At 53.0% G+C, this 24,083-nt stretch overlaps 1 protein-coding gene across 1 annotated transcript; it reads right to left on the bottom strand.

The window, feature by feature from the left end:
* Positions 1–12,251: 12,251 nt before the first annotated feature.
* RASD2 (RASD family member 2) lies at positions 12,252–23,850 on the bottom strand. The gene is made up of 3 exons (XM_065921264.1): positions 23,169–23,850; positions 18,136–18,415; positions 12,252–14,711 (listed from the first exon to the last, which is right to left on the bottom strand). The coding sequence occupies exons 2-3, from the start codon at positions 18,404–18,406 to the stop codon at positions 14,182–14,184; spliced, it is 801 nt and encodes a 266-aa protein (XP_065777336.1). The 5' UTR covers positions 18,407–18,415; positions 23,169–23,850; the 3' UTR covers positions 12,252–14,181.
* Between the last annotated feature and the right edge of the window lie 233 nt (positions 23,851–24,083).

Genomic DNA, 24,083 nt, shown 5'->3' with positions numbered 1-24,083 from the left:
GGCAGAATGCAGACCTTTTCCACCCCTCTGACACCCCACTGCTCCAAAGGTAGGGGTACAATTTGAGAGCCTGGCTTCAAAAAGGGAGGTGGTTCGTACTGGGGAGACCCAGAGCTGAAGGATGGGGCAAGATGAGAGACGATGACATCACTGTTGTTCCAGTCAGGGGCTTGGGGTGTAGTGAGAAGGGTACAAAACCCAGCCTTATCTCACCTTTATGAAAAGCGTTGGAAGAGTGCAAGGCCTTTCTAGTAAAGGGATAGTCTTGGGCCAGCTGCATGGGCGTCACCAGGGAGCTTGTTAGAAAGAATCTCAGGGCAGCCCCAGCCTACTGACTCAGAGTCTGCATTTTAACAAGATCCTCAGGCGATTCATGTGCACATTCAAATGTGAGAAGCCTTGTAGTACTGGCCTCAGGATGAAAGCTACACACTTGGGCTCTGCGTAGGAAACCTTGGGAATGGTCCTCCACTTGTTATATGGAGATACTCAAACCTTCCAACGTCAAAGCTGGAAGGACCAGAGATGGGGAGCAAACTGCCTGGGTACACACAGCAAAAGAGTGGCAGAACTTCTAGAAGGAAGAGCAAGGCTTCTGGTCCAGCGAGTGGCCTCCTTGCAGGAGGGCAGGGGTGCTGGGGTACTACAGGTATAACAATAACCCCGAGATGCCTCCAAGTTCTTCTTTGGATATGTCACGTTGTTCTAGCAGATTTGTTGCTAGAAATCGCATCTCCTACCAGTAAAACTTAGGGATTCGGTTCCAGTCCCGTGTCTTCGTGATCTAAAAAAGTAACAAAAGATATCAAAACAAAAGTTGATGCCAAGAAAAAGAAGTCATCTGAACTAGAAGGGGAAGAATGATGTGTCTGCCTTCTCCCCCTCCTCCTCTTCACTTGTTCTCGGCAGGGTGTTGGGCATGCCTGTGCCTGCAACATCTAGGCGTGCATTCCTGTGTGTGCGTGAGTGTGCAAGAGTGTGCCTTGCCTACAGGCATGCTGTGTCTGCCTATGTGCAAGTGTGTGTGAGGGGTATCCATGTAGGCAGGCTCTGTGTACATGTGTATGTGATCATTTGCATGTCTGTTTATGTGAGCATCTGTGGCTGTGAACGCAGCTGTGTGCCTGTATGTGTGTGGTTGCATTTGCATATGTGCATACACATGTGGTGGGAGATGTGTGTATGCCCGTGTGCCACATGCATGACTGTGTGTTCATGTGTGAGTCTGAATACAGTGTCTGTGTGTTCAAACATGCATGTGAGCTGGTGTGTGCAAGCATGTTGTGTGTGCTGTGTTTTCATACGTCTGTGTTTGAATGTGGAAGCCTATGTGTGCATCTGACATACGTCCCATGTGTTCCTGTGTGTTTGTGTGTGTGTTCATGTGTGTGTGTGTTCATGTGTGTGCGTGTGTGCGTGTGTTAGGTGGTGTGGAACATTAGGGGATTTAAAGGCTGTGTTTGGGAGGGAGAGGGCAATCAGAAAGCCCCAAGATGTCCTTGACATTCAAGGGTTTAGCATGCAATTTGGTCTCATTTCAAGTGATCCAAAGGTCCACGGCTTGTAATAATTTATATTTTTGATGGAACAAAAAAAAAAGATGTCAGCAGGGAACTGAGCTAATGAGTGAGCCTAGCTGGCCACCTGGTGATAAACACAGTTCCTTTCAGGAGCATGGCCTCAGAAGAATTCAGTTGCTAGTACTAATCAGGGAAAGAAAGACGAAGTCATCTGAAACACGATTGGCTTTGAGTCTGAAAAAATGGAAGCAGGGAGTGGATGAAAGAGAGGAGAGTGGAACTCAGCCCTGGCTTAGACCCATGGCTCCAGATGAGCCCACCAAGGGCGGCTCTCAGTGGAACCAGGAGCAGTGATTTCACATTTGGTTCTAGGCGGCCGCTGAGGCAGCTCCGGGAACAGCTCAAGTGAGTGGGAACTGGAGGCAGGTATGATGTGCGATAGAACACGCGTTAATAACTGCAGAAATGGCTTCAGTCTTCACATCACCATCGCTAAACATCCAAGACAGCAGCTTCAGATTTCAACAACACTCTGCTCCTTTAGAGGGACAGTTTATGCTGGAGACAGTATTTCCCAGGGTGGGGTTCTTAAAGCTCTCTTGTCGTATTTCTTGTGAATGTCAAGGACTCACAGTGATCGAAAGCATCAAAAAAAAAAAAAAAAACCACCATGGGGGAGGGGAAGTTGGGTGAAGTCAAACTTATAAATGCATGAACATGATTAGTAATAATATTTTAAAGACTCAACTATATCAAGGGCTGATGATATGGCAGGTGCTGAGCTGAGAGCTTTTATATTAAATATAATTACACTTATATTAAGTAGAATAATATGATTCTCCACCACCAGGAAGTTCTTCCTGGTAAAAGTCTATAAATCCTTAGGAGGCAGCTGTAATTGTTACTCCTCTGAGAACATTTCCCTCCCTTGTCAACATTTACTTACCTGAATTGCGGTACCTTTGTGTCCCCTCCATCCCACCCCAAGACTCCCTGGGGGCCTTATTCATCTGCCTTCAGCTCCTAGCACCAATCTGGGGATGTAAAGTGAATATTCAACGTCAAATAGGCTTTTTCGTTTTAGTTGTCTCTATGAATTGCACTCCCCACGTTCCTGGACTGCAGCCATCCTCTCTGCTCGTTACTCACTTTGGTTAAAATTGATTTGGGCTTTTCTTCTTGAGGTTTAATTTCTTATGAAAACATTAGAGAGCTGAGAATGTTCTCCCCTGGGGACCAGCCTCCTTCCCCAGCAGTCAGCTCACCAGGACCCTGATTGTTCCGGCAGGCAGGGAAGGGCTTCAAGGAAGCTCACTCCATCTAGCGTGGGCTCTGCTCCCCCTATCCCCTCCTCTGAGGGCATCCTCTCTCCTGATTGAAGCCACCACCTCCGCCCCGTGCCCTGGATCCCTGCCTTCCCCACGTCTCCAGAGACCCCCCCTCCAGCAGTCACCCCCTCCTCTTCTCCTGTGCCATCATCCTCCGTCGCTTCTGGATCTTTCTCAAGAGTATTTCAGCAAGTTTCTGCCTCTCTGTCTTCAAAATTGGTAATAGTACGAACAGCCTCTGGAACCCCTTTTCTCCCTCTAGTTTCTCTCCCGTTTTCCAGATTTGCTTATTAAATTTTTTTTTTAAGTGGAAAAGGGACCCTCACTGTTGGCTCACCACCCTGCCCCATCACACACAGTTTGCCCCTTCGCTCAGCTTCTTCCAGTGTCTTGTGGGTGCTTTGCGGCCCTTTCCTGGCAGCTTTGACACCAGTGCCCACCCATCCCTGCTGGAACCTTCCTGGTCCCCGGCTGCCATGGCCACACACTCTGGCTTTCCACCCACCTCTCCTCTCTCCCTCTGCCATCCTTCACTCTCTGTCTTTCCCTAAACACTGTGTTCCTCTGGGTCCTCTTCTTACTGCCGGGTCTGTCTAGTCCACACTCTCCCACAGCTGACACGACTCTCAGGTCCCCTGCTTAAGGCTGGACTGCTCTCCTAAGCTTTGGACTCTCTCCTCCAGGTTCCTGCCGGTCCATTGCACTTGAGGTTCCAAACTCCACAGGACTCTAGTTCAACCCATTCTTCCCATCCTCCTGTCCCATCCCCCATGCTCATGGCCTCCTTCTAACTTGCACACTGTCCTAATGGTGCCCCGTTTTGGAGACTGGCACCACCACCCAGCTGCCCAAATACCAAGCTGCCCAAGACTGGTCATTGATTCTCCACCCAATGCAGCTCTCCACAACTGGCTTGGGACACCAAGTCTTCAGTTCTATCACCTCACATCCACCCTCTCCTCATCATCCTCTCTCACGTCCCTCTGACCCATTCCCTGCAGCCAAGGTGGGCTTCCAAATGTGTGGCTGATCCGGTCCCTCTCTTTGTTCCTCCACTCACTCCTGATACCTTTACTGAAGACCTACTGTGTGCCAGAAACCATGCTTCTCTGGGAAGCATGCCTTAGTCTCCTGTATTTCCCACTTTGTAAACATACATGTTATAAAGCAGCAAGTGATGATCAATGTTATGAAGAAAGATGAATCAGGAAAAGAGGGCAAAGAGTGATGGATTGGGGGGATCTTAGGTCAAGACGGTTCCCCTGGTGGCTCAGATGGTAAAGAATCTGCCTGTAATGCAGGAGACCTGGGTTTGATCCCTCGATCAGGAAGATCTCCTGGAGAAGGGAATAGCTACCCACTCCAGTGTTCTTGCCTAGAGAATCCCATGGTTGGAGGAGCATGCTAGGCTACAGTCCGTGGGGTCACAAAGAGTCAGACACGACTGAGCTGCTAACACACACACACACACACACACACACACACACACACACACACACAGCTTAGGTCAAGAAGTCAGGAGAAGGGATATCCCTGGTGCTCCAGTGATTAAGACTCCATGCTTCCAATGCAGGGGATGCAGTTTCAATTCCTGGCCAGGGAACTAAGGTCCCACTTGCTGCATGGTGTGGCCAGAAAAGGAAAAAAAAAGAAGAAGAAAGGAGAAACTTCTCTGGGCAGAATTCTGAATGCAAGGACCAAGCAAGCCAGTAGGGACTACAGAGGAAGCAGGAAGAGATAACTGCAAGTGCTAAGGTCCTGCGGCAGTCGGGTATTTGGGGTGTTTTCAGGAACATTGGGTTTTGCCCTCTGAGTCAAAGATGCATTCAGCTCTAGTCCCTTGAACACTCCCTTGTCCTCCTGTGTAGCTTTTATTAATCCATTAGATTCAATTCCGGCAACATCTCTTCCAGAAAAGGCAGTCCAGAACCTTGTCCAGACACACTGGGACATCCACAGCCCCTAATACAGCACACAACAGGATACAGTGCAATTGCTTCTCTGGGCTGCTTTCTGGTTCTCTACGAAGCAGGAACCACATCTGATTCATCTCTTTGCTCTGAGACCCAGACCGTGAGGAGGGGTTTGGTGAATGTCTTAAATATATGTTGCTGCTAACAAGCCCCTCCAACTTCAGTGGCATAAAATCACAACTATTGTCTTCTGCCCACAGATCTTGTGATCAGAAATTTGGACAGAGCATGGCAAGAATGGCTTCTCTCTGCCCAGTCTGTAAGGCTGGGGTGGCTAGTGTGGGAACCACCTGAAGGTTCCTGTCTGCACACGCCTGACATTCAGTTTGGTTCAGCTGGAACTGCTTCCGGAGTGCTCCGACACAGCCTCTCCACAAGGAGTGGGCTTCTCACTGCACAGCAGCTGGGCTCTGCAGGGGAGCATCCTGGGAGCAAGAAAAGGTTCCAAGAAAACCAGGCAGAACCACATGACTTTTTCTGAGTGGCTTTGGAAGACACACAGCATCACTCCAGCATATGCTACCGGTGGAAGCAGTCAGATGCTTATCCAGATCAAGGGGAGGGGGCCAAAGACCCTACCTCTCCCAGACAGGGGTGTCAAAGTATTTGGGAGCTGTGTCTTAAAATCCTGCAGTGAGCATGTGTTTGCACCCCTTTTACAAGTTGCCAAGTGCTTTTGTGCATGCCTCCCTGTGTGGTCCTCCCTAAGTTCAAGGATGAAGGACAGAGATGCAGAGAAGTGATGCATCCGAAGTTGGCTCATAAGAGGCACACAGCCAGGGCTGCTGCCGCAGAGCAGGGACCACATTGGGAGTGCACCCTCCCCAGGTGGGCCTGCAGCGAGTCTCAGCGAGGCTAGGTGCTGCAGACTGTCACATTCACAGTCCTTCATGCCTTCCCTGTATTAGAACATACATGCAAACCCTTTACCGTGTAAGTCCCCTAGAGTGGACACAGTATTTCCCCACTCCAAGTGTTGTGGGCTGGCTGTATGACTTGCTTTGGCCAGTGAAGTGTGCATGAAATGACAGTGGGCAAGCTCCAGGCTGGGGTCTCACATTTCCATCATTTTGTGCTCTATGATTCATCTTGGGAGTGCATACACTCAGTCGCTGCAGGTTCTTCAGCCTGGGGAGGGGGGACTGGTCCTAGAATAAGCATGTGAGGCAGACCAGAACCTATCTGGAAGCCTGAGCCAGCGTAAGGTAAGGGTGGCAATTGCCTGGGGTGCAAAAATTTAAGGAGATACCAATGAACTCAGGGTTCAAGCTTGCTGTTCAGTCACTAAGTCGTGTCTGACTCTATGCAACTCTATGAACTGCAGCTCTCCAGGCTTCCCTGTCCTCTACTATCTTCTTGAGCTTGCTCAAACTCATGTCCATTGACTCTGTGATGCAATCCCACCATCTCATCCTCTGTCACCCCCTTTTCCTCCTGCCCTTAATTTTTCCCAGCATCAGGGTCTTTTCCAATGAGTTGGTTCTTTGCATCAGGTGGCCAAACTATTGAGCTTCAGCTTCAGCATCAGTCCTTCCAATGACTATTCAGGGTTGATCTCCTTTAGGATGGACTGACTGGTTGGATCTCCTTGCTGTCCAAGGGAGTCTCAAGAGTCTTCTCCAGCACCACAGTTCGAAAGCATCAATTACTCGGTGCTCAGCCTAATATATTTGTCTATTTACGTATTTGACTGCTCCAGGTTTTAGTTGCAGCATGTAAGATCTTCAATCTTCACTGCGGCCTGGGAACTCTTAGTTTCGATATTCGGGATCTAGTTCCCTGACCAGGAATCTAATCTGGGTGCCCCCTCCATTGGGAGCTCAGAATCTTAGCCACTGACGGGACCATCAGGGAAGTCCCCAAGCTAAATGACGTTTAATGTAATATTTTAAAAATAAAAAGTTATGCAAGATATCCACTGCTTTGGCCTGAATGTCTGCGTCCCCCTTCCACCACATTCATATTTTAAAATCTAATTTCCAATGTGCTGGTATTTGGAGGTGGAATTTTGGAAAGTTAGGTCATAAGGATGGAGCTCTTATGAATGGACTTAGTGCTTTTATAGAAGAGACTCTAGACAGCGCCCTTAACTCTTCTGCTATGTGAGAACACAGTGAGAAGATGGTCATCTATGTAAAAATAAGCAGGCCCTCACCAGACACTGAAGCTTCCGGTACTTAATCCTGGATTTGTGAAAAATATATGTTCATTATTTATAAGCCAGTTTATGTGATCAATATGTAATTTGCTTATAAACCAATTTATTTTGTAATATGGGCATGTTGTTAATACCCAGCCTATGGTACTTTTGTTATAGCAGCTTAAATGGAATAAGACATCGCAATGAACAAAACATCAAAATTTTAAATTAAAACAGGATCAGTATTTAAGTTAGGACCAGCAACGTCCAGCCTAAACCACTCAGACTGCAACTGACCTGGAATCCATTGAGTATAAGAAGAAATGTTTGTTATGAACCATTGAATCTAGTAGTGGTTTGTTACACAGCATTATCGCAGTGAAAGCTGACCGATACAAAAGCAGTTTGCTTAAGGACACTCAACTTGAAAATAGCAGAGCTGAGATTTGGACCCAGAAAGTCTCAGTGAGTGAGAGGGCATGTTATTCCCTCAGTTGTGTCCTACTCTTTGGGACCTTATGGACTGTAGCCTGTCAGGCTCCTCTGTCCATGGGATTTTCCAGGCAAGAATACTGGTGTGGGTTACCATTCTGTTCTCCAGGGGATCTTCCCAACCCAGGGATCAAAGCCAGGCATCCTGCCCTGCAGGCAGATTCTTTACTATCTGAGCCACCAGGGAAACCCAGAAAGCCTCAGATCAGAGTCTATTTGTTAACTGTTAAGAAGCTCTGCCTCTCTTGTTGAGACACACATTAAGGTGTGTGCCCAGGATACCTGCGCTGGTTCAGTCTTTGCACTGGGATCTGACTCACTTTTCTGTTCTGTTCTGTTCCGTTTCCTGGATGAGGCTGGAACCCCTCCCTGCATATCATTCCCGGTCCCCTTTTTCCTGGCGGATGAGGCTGGCCACTCCCTTTCTTTTTGGTTAAGACCCAACAAGATTGTTCTCAGATTCTAAAACAAGATGTAAATAAATAGCAACATTTTCAACGTAGATGGCCAAGAGCCAGCTACTTGACACTCATACTTCTTACCTATGTCAAAGATAAGAAAGAGTCGATAGTGAGAGGATTTCCTGGTAAAGAGAATTTTTGGAGAGTGCTATGGTCTTCTGTGAGAGTGTCTGCCCTCATCTCAAGCCTCAAGTGCTTGATGCATGTCCCTGCAGCCCAGGGCTCTGTGGGCTCCTGTCCTGCCTGACAAATCCAGTGGGTGATCGACTGTCTGAGTTAGATGCTAGTGATCCTTACTGAACTCAGATGAATTATTTAATTAATAATAAGAATAAAAGATAAATAATAAAAAAATCAATTCAAAATTTAAAAAAAATTAAAGTGATAACACGGGTTGTCCAGTGGTTAGCACTCTGTACTTCCACTGCAGGAGGCATGAGTTCAATCTCTGGTTGGGAAACTAGGATCCTACAGTCCAAGCAGCGCAGCCAAATAAAAAACCTGCCTGAACTAAGATCAACTTACAGTCAAGCTAATTGGGGCAAATGATGTGAGTTTGTTATAGAGCAAATGTGGGATAACCATGAGAGAACACTGCTATGGGGATGCCTTCAACCCTTCTCAAGTGAGCATCCTGGAGGGGCAAGAGGGAATCCATGGATGCCAGAACAGTCCTAGGGTCTGCAGAAAGACTAAGCAGGTACCCCAAAGAGAGAGATGCACAGAACTACATCAAGACTCCCACACGTGAGAGATTCCCAGTGATGGTGGGCTGGTCTGTGAAAAATCTACAGAATAACCTCTTAGACTTTAATACCATCACTAAACATTCCCCAAGCTCTAAGCGTGACAGTCTTACCTCAATATCAGAGCCCTGCAAGTAAGAACATCCCTCCCCCACTTCTCCCCTACCCTGCTCCCCAGACCCATCCCCCAAGAACAGAGGAAAAAGAAACTGCAATTCACTAAAACGGAAGATGGAGAGTAAAAAAAGGAGAACCTGCCTACCCTTCTTTCCCCTGAATTCTAGTTTTCTGTGCACAGCGGAGCTCAGCTGGAGGAAGGGGAGAAGTTCTTTCCTTGGAATGAAGACAGAAATGTCGATCATCACATGACCAATGACTTTTAATTGAGGCTGTGCTGTTGTTTAGCCGCTCAGTCATGTCCGACTCCTTTGCGACCCCATAGAGTGCAGTCCACCAGGATCCTCTGTCCATGGACTATCCCAGGCAAGAATACTGGAGTGGGTTGCCATTTCCTTCTCCAAATTGAGACTGTTGCCATCCAAATTTTCTCCGGTACAGGTGAGAAAAGTCATGGGACAGTCCCAGTTCTCAGGGAGGGATGGGGAAAGTAAGACCCAGAGCCACTTGAAAGAAGCCTTGGGAAGTCAGAGCTGCTTTCTGATCATGTCTGCAGTGTGGAGCTCGTTGGAAGACAGGTTGGACATGAGTCCTAAGGTCTGGACCACTGTGTGAGGGTGGCTGGGTGGAGACTGTTAGCTGGCCGGCCAATCGCTCCCCGTCTTCTTCTACGAGTCACCTTTGGACACGGGGCCAGCCAGTAAGGAACAGTGTTTCCCAGTCCTTCTCACAGGGAGGTTCAGACACAAGACCGAGTTTTGCCGGTGGAAAGTGAGTGGACGGGATGTGTCCAGGGATCTGAAAACAGCAGAGGTGCAGCGTCTGCACTCTCTTCCCTGAACTTTCTGGCTGAACCGGAACGTCGCAGTGGCTTTGACCTTGCAGATGTGACACGATCCTAGAGATGGAGGAGCCTGAGACCCGCATGCCTGAATGACCCGGTGGAGCAGAGCCATCCTCTGATCTAGTCCACCCGCCTCGGGCTTCTCCATGAGAGAGAAGCTAAGCTCTTCTCAGCTGCCCTTGTTTATGTGGGGCAGGCCTCTCACTCCTTGTGAATGACATCGACCCAAGTTCTCTGAACCATGTTCGCATATCACATCCCAACCTGCTGGCTTCTCCCTCCAGAGAGCAGCTTCTATCTGGCTCAGCTATGAAAGCTCTAGAGAGAAAACATGTTTGCAGTCAGACGTGAATTCTAGCCCAGCTCTGCCACTTAACTGGCTGTGCAACCCGAGGCGTATGCCTTATTTCTCTGGGCCTCAGGGCCCTCCTATGAGGATTCATATAGCTTTGCCTCGAGGATGCAATCAGAGGATGTGGGAACAGGTTGAGCATGGTATTTGGCACACAGTGGGCCTGCAACAAAGGTCGGTTCCCTTTCCCTTCTGCGTTCCCAGTAGCCTCTGCCGCTGAGCCCCGGTGGCCTCTCATCAGCCCCCCACCAACCCAGGATGCAGACTGAAGTTCTTCTTTGGAGTAAGTGACAGGTTCAGGGAGGTGGAACAGAAAAAGTCCTTAGAGTCTGCTGCTCAGAATTCTCAGAAATCAGATTCCCAGTGCTCACTTCCTAGGAAGGAAGTTAAGCTGGCTGCCCTGGGCTTATCTGTGAATGCTCTCTGCATGAGAGGAACTTTTCTTACAATCTATTCCACCGTCCATCCCAGGGCTGTTGTTCTGGGACATCTGCCTCCTCTGCCACAGCTCTTTGCTAACCCCATTCCAGGGTGAATCTGTGGGATGTGCGGAGTGGGGCTGGGGCCGGGACTGGAGCAAGCGTGTTCTGTTTAGTAATGATCAGAATGTTGTGGGTTATATAGTGGGAATATTAATTCCTTCTTGCGGAGAACATAGAGCTGTAAGGGGCTGTTCATGTGCTGTCTGATCCAGCTGTCCTCCTCGCCACTTCCCATTAAGAACTGAAGAAACTGAAGTCTGGAAAGAGATAGGATGTATTCACAGCCACCCCGCAACCGCCTCCGCCATGGAGACAGAGCGTGCAGAGGTGCCTGGGCTCTGGTGCACCGTGGAAGCCTTGCGTGGGTGCACCCAGCTGCCTCCCCATTTAGCCCTTCCTAGGGTGCAGTTCTGACCTGCAAGGCAGAAAGGAATGTTCACCTCCACATCTCACATTTACAAAACCCAGAACTGATAGAGCATCACAGTGACTTGCCTTCCACGTGGACATTCTCTGGCTGGCGTGGGCAAAGGATGGGAGGGAAGCTGGGCTCCTCCATAGGTGGAGGTGAGGAGCTCTCCCAGGCTGGTTTTCCTCCACCACAGCCAGGCTCACCCAGATGCCCACGCAGGGATCTCTCCCTCTGGATCACGAGCCCTTGGCCCATAGGGACTTTGTCTTCCTTCTCTCTGAACCTCCCTCTCCAGACCTGGCCCTCCTGCTCAGTGGTACTTGCTGACCCATCAAAAGCACAGACCTGTCTCCGTCTCCCAGATGCCAAATCCTTTCCTCCCCCACATGGAGCTCAGATGACCCCTCGTTTCAAGTCCATGATCTGCCACTTCACCCCTTTTGCTGTGCCATCTTGGATAAGATATTGAGCGCTCTGAGCCTAATTCCCCACCACAAGAAGGGTGAACACGAGGAGCATGTTTCTCATGGGGCTGGAAGAGAAGATGGAGCGAGAGGAGGGATGTCATTCACACAGCAGGGGTGTGGTTGATCCCCTCCCCTCTGTCCAAGGAGAACTTCCATTCAAGGTGCCACACTGGGGTTACACAGGGACGTGTAACCTCCCTCCACTCCACCTCCCCCCACTTCCACCTGCCATCCCCACCTACGTCCTGTCTCATTTCACACAAGGGCACGTTCTGCATGTCCAGTGTTTATTAAGTACCATCCAGAAAGGTGTAGGTTGTATCAACCACACATAGATATGGGCCGTGTCCTGGTCTCAAGGGTTGACAGTCCAAGCGGGGAGGCTGCCCACTGCCGACCCTCAGGATGGGGTAACTCTATGGTGGGGGCTGCCCGTGGCCCCTGGAGGCTGTTCAGCTACATCCCCCACCAGGAGCTAATAGCATGCCGCCCCTCTCCGCAGTTCTGGTAATCACAACTGTTTCCCATTATTGCCAAATGTTCTCCGCGCGGTTCTGGGTGCCACCTAGAAGCCAGACGCATGGTGATCACAAAGGGCTGATGGTCCACGGGGAGGAGGCGTCTCTTGTCTGACCTGGTCACTCCTCAGAGGTACACAGACACCTCAGCACACAGCCCTCAGAGGGCCCAGAAGGGTCGGGGCTGTTATTCCCTCCTGTCTGGGGGCTTTATTCCCCACTCCCACCACGTACGTAATTAACCTTGATGGCTGACTCAGCGCTGACCCGCAGGGCAAGGGCACCAGGCAGGTGCCATCTGGGGAGGGAAAGGCCAGCTATGCTTGCAGAAGAGCCACACCTCTTGGAAATACAAAAACACACGTGGTCAAGGACACGGCTTAGAAACAAATCCACTTTAATTGAGAGTGTACACAGAGATACGGGGAGGCAAGCCACACATCTGTCCTGGCCAGGGTACCTGGTCTGCTTAGAGGGTTCAGGTTGGGGCCAGGTGGGGGTACAGAAGCAGGGTCAGAGCGGCTGCCTTAAGCAGCAGGGCCGGGTGGGAGGTGTGGGGTGTGCAGAGCTGAGGCCAGGGCATGTGTCTCTCTGGGTGTTCACGTGTGTGTACACGTGTATATACAGGTATACACGTGGGTACAGTGTACACAGGATCTACAGGAGCCCTCAAAGGCCGATCTGCGGAGAGGCTCAGGGAGACAACACCTCAAATCCCCGAAGGCCCCAGGGGCTGAGGCAGGATCAGGAGAGGGGCACATCATAGTGTGTGCTGAATGCCCAGACCTAACCCTGCCTCTGCCACTCATAGGCTTGCTGTGTGACCCGGGGCGAGTTACTTACCCCCTCTGGGCCTCGGATTCACTAGACAATCATTAAGGCGCCTTGTGGCTCTAAACGTCAATCGTTTCAAGGATTTAAATACAAAATGTCTTTGTTAAGAGCTGATGACAAGAGCCTTTGGTCCACAAGTTCAAATCCCACCACGCCTGGTACCCAACACAACCCCATCCCAGGCGCCAGGAAAAGGCCCCCTGGGAGCTCTTCTTATCTGCCTCTCCTGGGCTCAGCTCTAGCTCCCAGCTGCTCTTCCACATCTCCCCACAGCTGCGTGCACAGAGGCAGTAGGGCAGCAGGGGCAGTCAGAGGCCAGGCTGGGGGAGGGAAAGAGGCTGGAGTCACGGAGCCTTGGTCTTAGGGGCATCAAGTGCATCACTTACCCTCTTCGTTTTCTAGCACAGTGGACTCAGCACCCAGGAGGTGCTCAATAAATGCTGGAGGAACAAGCACAGCAGAGGACAGCCAGCTTCCAGACGGAGCTCCATCCTGAACTAGCCAGGAGGCGGAGCTGGGGCTTGCTCCTTGGCCCTCTGAGTCTCAGCTTCCTCCTCTGTGAAATGGGGGCAGGAGGAGATGCAGCCCCGGCCTGCCTGCCCGCCCCGTCTGTGTAAGTGTAAACCGTGAAGCTCGGGAGGAGGGCAGTGTCCAGCTGCGAACAGGCCACGGGAACCCCATCTGGGAGCCGAGGAGGAAGGTATCCCCCGTGGAGGCAGCGGATCTGAACCTGGGGGGAGGTCCTGGCCAACAAGGGATCACTAGGCTTTTACAGTACAATGATTTCCGTTTCTACTGGGAACACGCCACAACAGCTGCAACAACAAAGCAGAACCAGCAGACGAGAGGAACCTGGGAGGGGAGGCTGAGGGAGGCGGCCCAGGAGATGGACGTGGTCCAGGAGACGTGGCCACACCCACTTTGAACACAGAGACGCCCCTGGCTCAGTGTCAGGGAGAGCTGGGGGCCAACTCAGGGGGCAGGCGATAGAAACGGCTGAGCCAGAGGGTCAGTGGTTCAGGATGGGGTAGGGGGAGACTTCCAGCTGCCACCTGAACCAAGCTGTGTCTTACACCAGGAGGGCAGAGCCCCCTCCCAGCCGACTCAGGGTGTTGTTTTCATCCTCTGATGTTCCAGGAGTCTCCGTTGGAAGCCGGCACCCTGGCCCATCTGGCACCAGCGTTTCTTGCAAGGACAGGCAAGCTCTGACTCGGGTCCTGACTTAGGTCCAGATGTCACCCAGCTTTGCCTCCTGCCCGGCAGAGATCCACCCCCCACGGAGAAGTTGGAACCCAAGGGGAGCGGCAGAAAGGAGGAATCAGAGGGAAGCGGTTGAAGGCAGGAGACTATACAGAGGTTGGAGGCTGGGGTCCTCTGGTCTGGCCCCGCAAAGGTCTCAGAATGTGACTGCTCTTGAGGTTTTGTCCAGGGGATGTAGGCAGCGGGGCGCCTCCCATAAGGCCCAGCCAAAGCCCCAGCCCAGCATCCCTCCCGCTCACTGGATGGTGCATTTGTCCCGCTCGCGGGCCTGGCTCTCCCGGAGGACCTTGGCCTTGATGTATTTGAGGTCACTGTTGACGCTGGGGCGGCGGGCGAAGGGGGAGACCATGCCGTAGGCGTCCATGTCCTTGACACGGCGCATGCAGAAGGGCCGGGGGTGGAAGGCGTCCCCGTACTGCACGGAGATCTTGCGGTGCAGCGCGGGGCTCATCTCGTGCGGCAGCTTGGCCATGCTGAAGAGCACGTAGAACATCTCGTCCACGTTGGTGTTCTTCTTGGCCGACACCTCGAAGTAGGCGCAGTTCCCATCGCCGGACACCAGCAGCTCGGCCTCGGTGGTGGGTACCTGGCGGCAGAGCTCGCCGTGGTCGTTCTTGTTGCCGCAGATGACCATGGGCAGCTCTGCCGCCTCCTTGGTCTTGTTCTTCAGGCAGGACTTGACCTCCAGGATCTGCTTCTGGAGGCGCTTGACCTCATCAAAGGACTCCCGGTTATCCAGGCTGAACACCAGGATGAACACATCGCCTGCGGAGACAGAAACCCTGGGAGGTAAGTTTACAGGCAGCTCCTCTGCCCTCTGCCCACTCCTTGACCTGACCGTCACAGTGACTCTGTGGGGGAGCTGCTATTGTTCCCGTTTTCCTGAGCAGAAGACTGAGGCCCAGGAGGTTAAATCGCTTGTGACGGAGCTAATACGTGGCACAGCCTGGTTCAAACACAGTGGATCCACCCTACATTTCCCTGCAGGGCCGTAGACAGAGTGAGTGATTTTCAGCTTGTGTGGACTGTGTTAGAATAGTAATTACTACACTTTCCACAAGAGCAGGGCTCTTGCTGTTCAGTGCACATCCCCGGGGCCTGGAGCAGCCCCTGGTGTATAGTAGGAACCCAGAGTGCTGGCAGGAGGCAGGTCTAGGTTTATCCCTTGCCCCCTCACTCAGCCTCGCACGGGTCATGCCACCTCCCTAAACCTCAGTTTCCCCACCTGTCCCATGCAGGATGCTTTTGAGGGCCTGATGAGATAATAAGTGGAGAGTGACATGGGCTCAGTGACTTGTATCTCAAAAGGATAATGAGAACGAGCACGTGTAAGACCCACCTGAGTACCCCTGGATTCCTCATGAAACCTCTGTGAGGGAGATTTCATTACCTTCACGTGATAGGTGGGCAGGCTGAGGCTCAGAAAGGGTGAGCAACTGTCTCAAGATCACACAGCTCAGGCGTGGCTGGGCCGAGACATGGACCCGATTCCTGGTGCCTGGCACACACAGGTGCCTGCTGCTTCTTGAATACATGATGGATGAACAAGTGAACACTACCCTCTGAGGCCCACACTACCCCTGCTGCAACTTGCTGTATCCCTCAGTGTAGATCTTTGAAACAGGGATGATGGGGAGGTGGGGAGGGTGAGAGAAGACCAGTGCCTCTACCTTGATTTTCAGATCTCACTACAGTGATCACAATCTCACACTCAAAGCACCTTTTGCACGTTGGCTTAAACTCTTGAGAACCTGTGGGGAGATGTTAAGATCCCTGTTTTATAGGAAACCGAGGCTCAGAGGTGCTGGGGACCAGCCCACGTTCTCAAGAGGAGAATCAAGCAATTCCAGCTTCTGGTAGCCCCGCTGCCTCCTTCCTCTGGACCCCCAGGGCATACCATTTGTTCCCCCAAAATAGCACACAGCACATTCATGATTGCGTTCCTGCCAATGACACGCTCCGGAGCAAAGGGAGGCTTCGTCACGACGCACGGTGGGTGTTCATAAAGCTGGCCGCGTGGACGGGATGCGATATGATGAAAGGTGGTGTGGGCTGTTGAGAAAGGCACTTGCAAGGCAGTGCCGGCCTGGCAACCATTTCTGCTTGGGCTGTGAAACCCACCCCGGTAGGCTAATCCCAGGCCCCTGAGGACTCTGCGGCCTTGACACATTCAAATGCAAAGCTGCATGCCAAGTTTCAGAGATGCCTGGCTGGCAGCTGGAAGAAGGGCTGGCGGCAGAATTAATGGCTTTCAGAATGCGCTGTGCGCTGTGCAAAAATACGGGTGGCCAGACAGATGTGCCCAGAATGACACGTGCACATAAAAAAGACGAAAATACTCTGTTCTGGGGACCCAAACATGAATGTCAATTATGTTCATGGGGGGTCTGGAAGACTGATGGGGTGGCTACCTTGGTGGAGGGGCAGGAGCCTGGTGGGGTGGAAGCAAGGGTCAAGGGGGCTTTTTACCCTTATCTATATGCTTAGAGGAGCATGCATTTGTGTGTTATTTGTGTAATTAAAACTTAAGTTTGGGAATATGTACATGGTTCCTCTCCATATCTTCTCTCTCCCTCCCTCTGTTAGCTTTATTTCTATCGGTGGGCACTGTGTCCCCTCCCCATAGAAGGGGGAGCTGACATTCCTGCAATCCTCACCGTGTCCTGGAAACACCCCCATGCCCCCCTCCCCTGGCACTTTCCTGTAGGCTGAGGAGTCAGCCCGGGAGGAAGCAACATTATACCCATTGTGCAGCTGGGAAGACTGAGATCTGAACCTCTGGTCCCATGTGTAAGCAGCCAAGTGGTGGAGACAGGACTGGAACCCAGGTCAGCCCAGACTCCCACTGTCCACAAACTTCTTCTCCAAAATGTGGAGTGGGTCAGGCTGAGTGTGATCTGGGTCAGATGGTCAGCGAGGACAGCTGGAAAAGGAAGCCATCTGCCCAGGGCACTCATGGAGGGGTCTTGGCTGGGCCGTAGAGGGAGGGGTGGGCATAGGAAGGGTTTCTTGATGCAGAAGTATTTTGATTTGTGGGGTTGTTTTAGTGATGGCTGGGGGACTACTTGCTGATTCCTTTCCTTCATCAGCTGCCCAGCAATGGCAGAGCGTGGCTTAGGAAATGACTGCACAGCCCATTGCATGCACACTGCAAATGCAGGTTTCACATAAGACCCATATTTGGCGAGTGCTCACCTTCCACTCATCAAGCACTTTTTCTATATAAACTCATTTAATTTTCATGAAGGCCTCTAGGATGGGTACAGATGTGAAACAGATAAGAAAATCAAGGCTCAATGAGGTCAAGTCACTTGCTCAGAGGGACAAAACCAGGAAACAGCAGAACCAGAATTTGCACCCAGGCAGATCAATTTCTGGGCCTGTGCTCTTAGCCACCACACAAAACTGCCTGAGTGACGAAAAGCATGGCCCAGTTTCACATCTCCATCTGCCCTCGCTTAATACCCCACAAGCTCCCCTCCGTCCCCCAACTCCCAGCCTGGCTGAGAGGCTACAGGAGAGCCCAGGGTTAAAGCCTGAGAGCCAGACTGCCATTTCCCAGCTGTGTACCATCTGGAGTAACTCAACCTCTCGGGGCCTCAGTTTCCCCACACGTAAAATGAAGGCAGATACCCATCTCCTAGGTTAGTTTTGGGGATTAATTAAATACATGCCAAGCTCTAGAAAGAGGCCCAGGCATGCAGCTCCTGGTAAGAGTTAGCAATCACCGTGGCCGTTACTGTGATTATTACTGAGTTCCCAGCATGCGCAGGTCCCCACCAGCCTCTCTGGCTGATCACTGTCTGGGTCCTGTCCCTGCCTCTTTGAGAGGCAGCAAAGGCCTCGGGTGTCAATAGATCTGAGCCTGACAGACTGACCCTGGGCCCAGGAGCTCTGCTGGGTCACCCGCGGCAGGAAGAAGGCAGGAGCCCCTCTGTTCCTGGGTAAAGCCACAGATCTGGAAGGCAGCACTGGCAGCCATGATCTATCAAACCAGAGTCAGAGGGAAGGGATCCGGGGCCCTGGCTCCATCCTCTGTCAGCAAGCAGCAATACCTCTCCGACCTCATGGGGTGGTGCACGGGGCTCACAAGCTTCATCTCAGATGGAGACAGCGCTTTGCAAGCTGTAAAGCGCCGAGCACACACATTCCCATACTCAAGCTCCCGTGTCCACCCCCCGGCACCCACCTGTGAGGATGGACAGCCTGCGCATGGCGGGGAAGGGGTGGTTGCCGGACGTGTCCAGGATGTCCAGCTGGTACATGTCGCCGCGGATGTTGTAAACCTTCCGGTGGAAGTCCTCGATGGTGGGCGTGTACTGGTCCTCGAAGCGGCCGTTGAGGAAGCGGGAGACAATGGAACTCTTGCCCACCCGCGAGGCGCCCAGTACCACCATGCGGTACGAGTTCTTGGCAGGCACGCTGAGTGCGCAGTTCCCGCTGGACAAGGTCTTCATCATGGCTCGGGGCTGCGGCAGAGAGAGGGGGCCGAGTGTCAGGAAGCCGGGGGCCTGGCCCTGCAGCCTGTGCTGGAGGCTGTGGCCTCCCCTGTTAGCCTCCTACTTGGTTCTGTGATAGCTCAGCTGATAAAGAATCTACCTGCAGTGCGGGAGACCTGGGTTTGATCCCTGGGTTGGGAAGATCCTCTGGAGAAGGGAAAAGCTACCCACTCCAGCATTCTGGCCTGGAGAATTCCACGGACTGTATAGTCCATTGGGTTGCAAAGAGTTGGACATGACTGAGCGACTTTCACTCATTTTTCTGTCTGTACAATGGGAAAGCTGGACTGGGGTCTCTCTAAGGATGTTCTGCCTGAACATCCCTGTCTTGTTTCTTTCCTCCTTCACTTATCCACCCATTCTTACTCATTCACTCACCCCTGGGTTCATTCACCCCTTATTTATTCCCAGATGGGACTGCTGGGGCTGGACTCCTTGATTTACCCCTAACTCGATACTCCCCTTGGGAAAGGAGCTTAACTTCCTTGGGCATCGCTTTTCTCATCTGTAAAGTGGACTTGATTCATAGGGCTGTTGTAAAGGGCTCAGCACATGGCAAGTTCTCAAAGATGCTGACTCTTGTTAGAATCTGTTCTCTGCCTGGACCATCTGTCCTCTGCAGTTCTGGCTTCCCGGGAGCCTGTGACTCTGGGACATGACATGGGGAAGGTTTTAGAGAGCATTTCTTAAGCAAGGGGGTGCCATGGCCATTTGGGCTTCCCAGAAAGAAGAGAAAGGCCAGGTCCAGACCACATCCTCCATGCCCAGGGACCAGGCTGCCCAGCAATTTTTCAACCTCCATGTCCTGGGAGTTTGCCTGGACTAGGGGATGCAGGTCAGAGAAATGACTCAAGAATGACTCAGGTCCCTATAGCTCCAAGGGTTTATGGTTCTGGGGGATACCCAAAACTTTCTACAGGAATCTCTTGACCTTGCGGGAGAGGCTGAAATGGATCCAAGCTCCAAAGCCCAATTAGAGATAAGTAACTTCCAAGGGCTCCTCAGGCCCACCCAAAGGCCATTCACAGCCCAGCCACCCTCCTTTTTCCTCTCTCAGCACCCACCAGAATTCCCCCCAACTTGGAACCCCTAGTGAGTTTTAGCTCTGCTGGGACCAGCCCTCAACTCATGTCAGCCCCTCCCCCAGAACCCCTCTTCCCTTTATCAGGGTCTGGCTCAAATGTCACCTCCTCTCTGAAGGCTCCTCTGCCTCCCACCCCACCAAGCGGGTGAAGTTGCTTAGCCATGTCCGACTCTTTGTGACCCCATGGACTGTAGCCCACCAGGCTCCTCCATCCATGGACTTCTCCAGGCAAGAATACTGGAGTGGGTTGCCATCGCACACAACCTGTTCAGTGCTATCCCTCTGCCCGATTGAGAGCCACCATGGAGTCAAGTGGTCTTTTAAAAAGACCTTCATAGAAGCTCTGATTGGCAGCATTTGTCAATTTCATGGCATCAAACTCCCGCCATGGCTGATTCCAAGCTCCCAAGATGATCTCAATGAATGCATTGCAAAGGGATGCACACAAAAAGCCAGCTCAGCATACCGCTGACCCTGGAGCTGTGACGACAATCAGCAGTAACAAGCCCTGCAGTGTGCCAAGCACTGTGCTAAGTATAGAACAATAATCACAGCTGACATTTATCTTGCAGTTAATATATGCAGAGCGCTCTAAGTTGAATGTGTACTAACCCACTTCATCCTTCAGGATCCCCAGAAGGTAGGTGGTTACCCCAATTTACAGATGAGGAAACTGAAGCACCACAGAGAAGTTTAGTACCTTGCTCATGGTTACACAGCCAGTAACCTGCCAAGGAGGGCTTCAATCTCAGGCACTCTGCCCCATGCCCTGGGGTTCCGCTCACCACCTCTCTATGAAGTATGCAATCCCTTCCCTGTTTCACAGATAAGGACCTGATGCTTAAAAGTCTACAAAACTGGCCCTTTTAGTTAATAAGGGAGGCAGGATGGTGACTCCAAACGTACAACTCCTACATACCCCCACCCAATTTGTGCCTGAAACCAACTATGAGCTTATACCATAGGGTTTCAGTGCCATGGACACAGCAGGTGCTCAGTAAATGACCTGTGCGTGAAAGAAGCAAATGGCTCTCCTTCTGGAGATCATTCAGAGCTTCCTTCTGGGGTCTTTGCCCTCCAACTCCACCCTGTCTAGCTGGCCCAGGAGCTACACTGAGGTGGGTGGCTGTGAACTGAGCACACACCTGAGTGGGCAGCAAGGGAGAGGAAGCTGTAAGCCAACAGCACTGAACCCTTCAGTCTCCTCCCAGGCTGGGAGAAAGCCAGCCTGGGCCTTCAACGGAGGCCGGGATGGGGGCGGGGGGGCGGGGAAGAGGCCCCACACCAGGACAGGCTCCTCCCCAAGTCCCTCTGCCGGGAGCTTGACTCTGCTGCTGGTCATCTCTGTCTACACAGAGAGAGAAGAGGCTGGCAGCCCCCATGGTCAGTGTATCTCCTTCACTGCCTGCTCCAGGCTCTAGCTCAGAGTTCTTGGTATTAGGCGTGTTAACATCAGCAACTGAATAGACGTGAGGAGGTCCGTCCGTAAAGGGCAATGGAGGAAAAAAATCTGTGGCTTTCGTCTCCGAGAGAAGGCTGTGAGTCTGCACATGGCCCCAGCCACGTGGGGCTGTGTGAAGCACCCAGACACCTGGCCGTCAGGTGACAGCACCTCCATGGGCTCTGCCCCCCATCCCCGCCTCCTTCTTCCCTTCTCCTCCTCCAGAGGAGGCTCTGCAGGCGGTGCTGTGGGCACAGCTTCTCTCCTCCACTTCCTGTTCCCCTCTCTCTACCCTCAGCCAGGCTGACCCTACAGTGAGGAGCAAGCAGGGATCAGAGTTCAAAGGGTCCTTTGAGAATGCAGATTTCGCCCCTGGAGGCCCGGAGAATGGTTAGTAGGAGCCACCAGTAGCGCATGGGTACCCGAATGCAAGCTCTGTGACTCACCCCAGGGTCTTTCTATGGGCACCTGGGAGGCAGAAGGACCTGGAGCAGAGATGGTGGGGCCATGCTGGGGGAATGGTCGCCACAGCCTGGCAGATCTCCATCATGCTGGGTGCCTGTGTGCCTTATCCCAGTGAATTCACAGCAGTCCCATGAAGAACGGACCACCATCAACCTGCTGGACCCATGGGGACATGGGAGGTCAGAGAGGCTGAGTCACTTGCCCCAGTTTACACAGATGACTGGTCGGGCCAGGATTAGAATCAGGCTGTTGGCTCCAAAGTCTGGGCTTTTACCTCTAAAAAAACCCACCCCCTGGCCAAAATCAGGCTTTTTCAAAACAGTGTCTGACTCAGTGAAGCCTCAGCTGGCATCGGGTTGGGGGAATGAGCCCAGAGGTCCATTCTAATTTACTCTGTCTCTTGCTGCAGATAGCTGGGGGCAAGCACCCTGCCTGGGACGCCCCCAGACCTTCAGCAGCCAGCTCCTGCCCCATGCGTCTGTGGGTTCACCCCTTCTTCTCCATCGTGCCCCTCTCTCAGGGCCTGCCTGGAAGATGGAAGGGTCAGAGGGGCAAGAACAGAGGATGAGGGTCCAGCCACATCCTCCTCCTTGTGATACCCTGAGCTCTCCCTCCTTCCCTCCCTCCCACACACCCCAAGCCTCCACCATTAGGGCACATCCCAGTCTCTGGGCACACATATGTATTCACTGGCCACCATGCCCCCACTGAGAGGAGTCCTGGGTGCTTTGCAAAGCCAATCTCACCACCCTTGAGGTGGCAGAAAGGAGGCAGACCAGATCTGCCTCTCACCAGTCCAGTCGCTCTGGGCAAATGACTGCACCTAGGGGGGTTGGTCATCTATCAAACGGTAGAAACAAACCCACAGCGTGGCCCTGAGAGCTCAGTGAGAAGCCAAGAGGCCCACACAGCTCCTGGCACACAGCAAGTGGGTTCCTTTCTCTGTGACACTTCCTCTTGGCAGTCAAGGGGCAAAGGGACTGGAGTTCAGGCAGAGGTCTTGGGGGACCCCATCATGGCCCTCTGATGCCAGAAGAAACCTGAATCATGGGCTTCTGACCTGGCTGCCCCTTCACAGCACAGCCTCCCACCTCCCCCGAGGTCCAGGACTACACCCTTCGTCATCCTCCCCGGGTTGGGGGCACAGGGAGGGGAGAGCCCTGCAGAGGTGCTTGGAGGCCCTCTGGCCAGCTGAGCACAGAAAACCCATCTTGGGAAGGGGATCGCCCAGGAAACTCACTCCTTGCACCAATTCCCCCCAAAGCTCAAAGAACTCTGAACAAGGAAGGCGCTCGTTAAGCTCTCTCAGGAGGTCCTCACCAAGGCCACCACCAGCTGGCCCCACCCCAGTCCCACCCTCAGCCAGGTTTGCAGGCTGCAGCCAGCTTGGGAAGGAGGAGGGGAGTGTTTGGGGAAGGGAAGTGCCTCTTCCTCTCTAAGCCTCAGTTTCCTTATATTCAAACATGCTGTTACTCCAGATCTCTTTCAACAAAAACTCAGTTAAGTCTTTCTTTCCTGGGATAAGTATCCAGCCTGACCCAGAGTAGGTGATCAACTAATTCCATTTTCTCTAGGTAAGTGAAGTTGCCGGGTGATCCTGGCACATAACAGGCTCAATCAGTTTGACTTTCCCACTTCCCGTAAGGCTTCACCTAACCTTCACCCCCAAAGCTTCAAACCTTTCTCCCCGAGTTCCCCGCCTCCCCAGTTCTGTTGGGGTGTCTCCCTCCTACCTGGGAATGGCGGGCCGGGCCTCTGGCGCGGCTCAGAGGGATGACTGGAAGGGCCTGGAGGTGCGGGGAGCAGCCTTCCTCTCCGGCAGCCGAGGCTTCCAGGGGCTGCGGCTGCTCCCGGGTCACTGCGCCGGGATCCTCCTCTGCGCGTCTCGGGGCGCCGGGCTGGGCGCGGCCGGGCGAGGGGACACGGGGAGCCGGTGCCCCATGAGTGGGTTCCGAGGGCTCGGCGGGGCCCGGGCGCTGGGCGGGCTCCGGCTCGCCGCCGCCGGCCCTGCCCTGCCCGGACCCGGGGGACTCCGGCTGAGCCAGGTGCCCGGAGGCGTGGGGACGTCCGATCCCGGGGTCCCCGCCTGGGGCTCCGGGGTTGGGGCGGGAGGACAGAAGGGGTGACTCCGGGTCTTTAGAGACTCCTGGAGGGTCCCTTGGAAGTGATTGCGGGTGCTTGCGTATGTGCGTGTCCGGGGCGGGCGAACCTATCCTCCCGACAGCCAATGCCACCTGCTCCGCCCTCTCCAAAGGGGATCGCTCGGGTGGAGGGTGCCTGCCCGACTCGACCTCGATCTCAGCTCTGCCGCTCCCCGGGCGCCGAGGGTATGCTCTTTTTCCCTGCGAGGCGAAGCCAGAGGCTGAAGGAGGAGCAGGGCGCTCTGCTGCGCGCGCGTGTGGGAGGGGGCCTTGAACGCCGCCCTAAGATTTCGCAGCTCTGAGTTCGCCTTAAACAGGTTCCTCCTCCCACTTCGCCCCCTCTGTCCCCCAGAGGAGGCGAACTTTCTGCAGGGCCCTGGCTCCTCCCTCTTTCCTGCTCCTGGAGGCGGACGCCCCTCTTCTTCCCGCAGGGCGAGGTCAATGGTCCCTCCTAAAAGTGATCGGAGCCCAGGCTCCGGATAGCGGTTCCAGCGGCAGAAGCCCAGC

Source organism: Muntiacus reevesi, chromosome 1, assembly GCF_963930625.1.
Source record: "Muntiacus reevesi chromosome 1, mMunRee1.1, whole genome shotgun sequence".
NCBI classification, from domain to species: domain Eukaryota; kingdom Metazoa; phylum Chordata; class Mammalia; order Artiodactyla; family Cervidae; genus Muntiacus; species Muntiacus reevesi.
Note: the sequence above shows the minus strand (reverse complement) of the source record. Positions and strands in the feature narration are given on the sequence as shown.

Excerpts from the sequence above, each read along its gene's own strand:
- RASD2 (XM_065921264.1), bottom strand. The coding sequence starts at position 18,406 with ATGATGAAGACCTTGTCCAGCGGGAACTGCGCACTCAGCGTGCCTGCC. Across the intron at positions 14,712-18,135 it reads CAGGCTGTCCATCCTCACAG|GCGATGTGTTCATCCTGGTG; the intron begins GTGGGTGCCGGG and ends CTGTCTCCGCAG.